The sequence below is a fragment of the Borostomias antarcticus genome (assembly GCF_949987555.1).
Source record: "Borostomias antarcticus genome assembly, chromosome: 9".
Classification (NCBI taxonomy): Eukaryota; Metazoa; Chordata; class Actinopteri; order Stomiiformes; family Stomiidae; genus Borostomias; species Borostomias antarcticus.
In genome coordinates, this window is record NC_140242.1 from 30,557,062 (window position 1) to 30,562,061 (window position 5,000).

The window sequence follows — 5,000 nt, forward strand, 5'->3', positions numbered from 1 at the left end:
TCAGAGATGAGGAGGAGACCAGCCTCAGAGATGAGGAGGAGAGACCAGCCTCAGAGATGAGGAGGAGAGACCAGCCTCAGAGATGAGGAGGAGAGACCAGCCTCAGAGATGAGGAGGAGACCAGCCTCAGAGATGAGGAGAGACCAGCCTCAGAGATGAGGAGAGACCAGCCTCAGAGATGAGGAGAGACCAGCCTCAGAGATGAGGAGGAGACCAGCCTCAGAGATGAGGAGGAGAGACCAGCCTCAGAGATGAGGAGGAGAGACCAGCCTCAGAGATGAGGAGGAGAGACCAGCCTCAGAGATGAGGAGAGACCAGCCTCAGAGATGAGGAGGAGAGACCAGCCTCAGAGATGAGGAGGAGGAGACCAGCCTCAGAGATGAGGAGGAGGAGACCAGCCTCAGAGATGAGGAGGAGAGACCAGCCTCAGAGATGAGGAGGAGAGACCAGCCTCAGAGATGAGGAGGAGAGACCAGCCTCAGAGATGAGGAGGAGAGACCAGCCTCAGAGATGAGGAGGAGAGACCAGCCTCAGAGATGAGGAGGAGAGACCAGCCTCAGAGATGAGGAGGAGAGACCAGCCTCAGAGATGAGGAGGAGAGACCAGCCTCAGAGATGAGGAGGAGAGACCAGCCTCAGAGATGAGGAGGAGAGACCAGCCTCAGAGATGAGGAGGAGACCAGCCTCAGAGATGAGGAGGAGAGACCAGCCTCAGAGATGAGGAGGAGAGACCAGCCTCAGAGATGAGGAGGAGATGAGGAGGAGACCAGCCTCAGAGATGAGGAGGAGAGACCAGCCTCAGAGATGAGGAGGAGAGACCAGCCTCAGAGATGAGGAGGAGAGACCAGCCTCAGAGATGAGGAGAGACCAGCCTCAGAGATGAGGAGGAGAGACCAGCCTCAGAGATGAGGAGGAGAGACCAGCCTCAGAGATGAGGAGGAGAGACCAGCCTCAGAGATGAGGAGGAGAGACCAGCCTCAGAGATGAGGAGGAGAGACCAGCCTCAGAGATGAGGAGGAGAGACCAGCCTCAGAGATGAGGAGGAGATGAGGAGGAGGAGACCAGCCTCAGAGATGAGGAGGAGAGACCAGCCTCAGAGATGAGGAGGAGAGACCAGCCTCAGAGATGAGGAGGAGATGAGGAGGAGGAGACCAGCCTCAGAGATGAGGAGGAGAGACCAGCCTCAGAGATGAGGAGGAGGAGACCAGCCTCAGAGATGATGAGGAGGAGAGACCAGCCTCAGAGATGAGGAGGAGAGACCAGCCTCAGAGATGAGGAGAGACCAGCCTCAGAGATGAGGAGGAGAGACCAGCCTCAGAGATGAGGAGGAGACCAGCCTCAGAGATGAGGAGGAGAGACCAGCCTCAGAGATGAGGAGGAGACCAGCCTCAGAGATGAGGAGGAGAGACCAGCCTCAGAGATGAGGAGGAGAGACCAGCCTCAGAGATGAGGAGGAGAGACCAGCCTCAGAGATGAGGAGGAGACCAGCCTCAGAGATGAGGAGAGACCAGCCTCAGAGATGAGGAGAGACCAGCCTCAGAGATGAGGAGAGACCAGCCTCAGAGATGAGGAGGAGACCAGCCTCAGAGATGAGGAGGAGAGACCAGCCTCAGAGATGAGGAGGAGAGACCAGCCTCAGAGATGAGGAGGAGAGACCAGCCTCAGAGATGAGGAGAGACCAGCCTCAGAGATGAGGAGGAGAGACCAGCCTCAGAGATGAGGAGGAGGAGACCAGCCTCAGAGATGAGGAGGAGGAGACCAGCCTCAGAGATGAGGAGGAGAGACCAGCCTCAGAGATGAGGAGGAGAGACCAGCCTCAGAGATGAGGAGGAGAGACCAGCCTCAGAGATGAGGAGGAGAGACCAGCCTCAGAGATGAGGAGGAGACCAGCCTCAGAGATGAGGAGGAGAGACCAGCCTCAGAGATGAGGAGGAGACCAGCCTCAGAGATGAGGAGGAGAGACCAGCCTCAGAGATGAGGAGGAGAGACCAGCCTCAGAGATGAGGAGGAGACCAGCCTCAGAGATGAGGAGGAGAGACCAGCCTCAGAGATGAGGAGGAGAGACCAGCCTCAGAGATGAGGAGGAGAGACCAGCCTCAGAGATGAGGAGGAGACCAGGACTGCACTATCCCATAGTGATGAGAAGGGTTAGACCTGGGGGGTCAGGGTTAGGGTTAGACCTGGGGGGTCAGGGGTCAGGGTTAGGGTCTCACCTGGGGGGTCAGGGGTCAGGGTTAGGGTCTCACCTGGGGGGTCAGGGGTCAGGGTTAGGGTCTCACCTGGGGGGTCAGGGGTCAGGGTTAGGGTCAGGGTTAGACCTGGGGGGTCAGGGGTTAGGGTCAGGGTTAGACCTGAGGGGTCAGGGGTCAGGGTTAGGGTCTCACCTGGGGGGTCAGGGGTCAGGGTTAGGGTCTAACCTGGGGGGTCAGGGTTAGGGTCTCACCTGGGGGGTCAGGGGTCAGGGTTAGGGTCTCACCTGGGGGGTCAGGGGTCAGGGTTAGGGTCTCACCTGGGGGGTCAGGGGTCAGGGTTAGGGTCTCACCTGGGGGGTCAGGGGTCAGGGTTAGGGTCTAACCTGGGGGGTCAGGGGTCAGGGTCTCACCTGGGGGGTCAGGGTTAGGGTCTAACCTGGGGGGTCAGGGGTCAGGGTTAGGGTCTCACCTGGGGGGTAGACCAGGGCCACATGGTCTCCGGTGTTGAGCCGGCCCTTATCCATCAGCGCCACGGCAACACGCTCCGCCCGCTTGTGCAACTGCAGACAGGAAGCTGTGCTGGCCACCGTGCCCTGTGGGTCAGTCACACAACAACAACAACAACAACAACAATGACGACGACAACGATGAACAACAACATCAACGTTAACAACATGGATTCCACTCAATCTCAATAACCTTATTCTACCACAAAAAGCTTGCTAGGCGTACAAATTATCTCACTGAAACTGAGGGCTACTGAAAACTCCTTAAACACGTAACTTCCGTACATTTACCACGGCAACAGACGTGACAAACGACCCGGTGACACACAGGTTATACGCATGTAGAAACCATGCCAGGGTCAGAGGGCAGAGGTTATACCTGACGCATGTAGAAACCATGCCAGGGTCAGAGGGCAGAGGTTATACCTGACGCATGTAGAAACCATGCCAGGGTCAGAGGTCAGAGGTTATACCTGACGCATGTAGAAACCATGCCAGGGTCAGAGGGAGCGGTACCTTGGCATTGAGCACGAGGAAGAGAGGGTGGTCGGGCGTGGCCTGGGCGCGCCACTGCAGCACATCCTGCATGTACAGGAACTGGAGAAAAAAAGAGATCACATGATGTCAAGATGACACACACACGCACGCACGCACGCACGCACACACACACACACACACACGCACGCACGCACACACACACACACACACACACACACACGCTAGCATATGGAGCAATCAACACCACTGACTGAGTTCTATCAGACGAGCGTGCTGTGAGGTGGCATGTCCGGCCAATGGGTGGCTGAGAGAGTTGTGTAATAGCGATTTTCAACCAATGAATGACTAGCATCCATGGTAATGTCTGGTTGAGGTGGTATGGAATGCATGTAGTGTCTCACAGATCAGGGCCCAAGGGGGTGGTGGGGTGGTGGGATGGAGGGATGGAGGGGGGGGGGGGGTGGGATGGAGGGGGTATCTACCTTACGTGCCTGGTCATTGTCCTCCAGCTGAGCCACGTCTCGGCCACACGCCTGGGCGATCCTCTTACCCGCCACCAGGTTGCCCACTATCATAGAAGCAGGACCCACCTCTGCCCCCACCAAATCAAATCAAATCAAATCAAATCAAATCAAATCAAATCAAATCAAATCAAATCAAATCAAATCAAATCAAATCAAATCAATCATCATCAGACCAGCTATTATACCTTTTTTTTTCATTTTAATTACAGAGTAAAAGACTTATAAAAGCTGTAGGAACACATTTCATCACATGAATCACTATGCATGGTTGGAGCTGCCTGTTTTACAACACAGGGCCACCCTGAGCCAACTTGTGGTACCTGGCTGTTTCTGGCGTGGTTTGGGCAGGTTGGTGACGCAGGTGTGGGGGCACAGGAGCACGTTGCAGGGGTGCAGGGCGCCCTCCAGGAAGCGCTGCTTGGTCTCGGAGATGTGGATGCCCCCCAGCGGGGCCTTGGGCAGCGTGTTGGCGGGAACCAGCGCCAGGCAGTACACCCCCACCTGGTGGATGCTGTCTATGGCCTGTACACACACACACACACATACACACACACACACACACACACACACACACACACACACGCACACACACACAGACAGGGGAGAGGGACAGGGTAGGGAATAGAGATCACTCCCTGTGCCCCGTGTGTGTGTGTGTGTATATGTGTGTGTGTGTGTGTGTGTGTGTGTGTAGGCATGTGTGTGTGTGTGTGTGTGTGTGTGTGTGTGTGTGTGTGTGTGTGTGTGTACCTGTAGAACACGGCTCATCCACTGGAAGCTGTCCTCCTCGGAGGCGTCGGGTCTCTGCTCTGCCACCACCACGATGCGCTCATCATGAAGCACTGCTACTGAGAACACGGCTATCCTGTACACAACAACAACAACAACAACACTGATACAACAACACACTGATAGAGAACACTGCTATCCTGTACACAACAACAACAACAACAACAACAACACACTGATACAACAACACACTGATGGAGAACACTGCTATCCTGTATACAACAACAACAACAACAACAACAACAACACACTGATGGAGAACACTGCTATCCTGTATACAACAACAACAACAACAACAACAACACACTGATAGAGAACACTGCTATCCTGTATACAACAACAACAACAACACACTGATGGAGAACACTGCTATCCTGTACACAACAACAACAACAACAACACACTGATGGAGGACACTGCTATCCTGTACACAACAACAACAACAACACTGATACACAACAACAACACAGTAAATCAAGTTTTTAGGATTTG

The 5,000-nt window shown here is 54.9% G+C and overlaps 1 protein-coding gene across 1 annotated transcript in view; it reads right to left on the reverse strand.

Moving 5' to 3' along the window:
• Positions 1–5,000, reverse strand: part of dip2a (disco-interacting protein 2 homolog A) — a gene marked incomplete at its 5' end in the record, with an annotated part of 134,772 nt that overhangs the window by 26,558 nt on the left and 103,214 nt on the right. Inside the window, 5 exons of the mRNA XM_084442996.1 lie at positions 2,661–2,784; positions 3,214–3,294; positions 3,678–3,787; positions 4,040–4,241; positions 4,470–4,584. Of these exons, the coding sequence (XP_084299122.1) occupies positions 2,661–2,784; positions 3,214–3,294; positions 3,678–3,787; positions 4,040–4,241; positions 4,470–4,584 (632 nt within the window). The remainder of the gene's footprint in view (positions 1–2,660; positions 2,785–3,213; positions 3,295–3,677; positions 3,788–4,039; positions 4,242–4,469; positions 4,585–5,000) is intronic.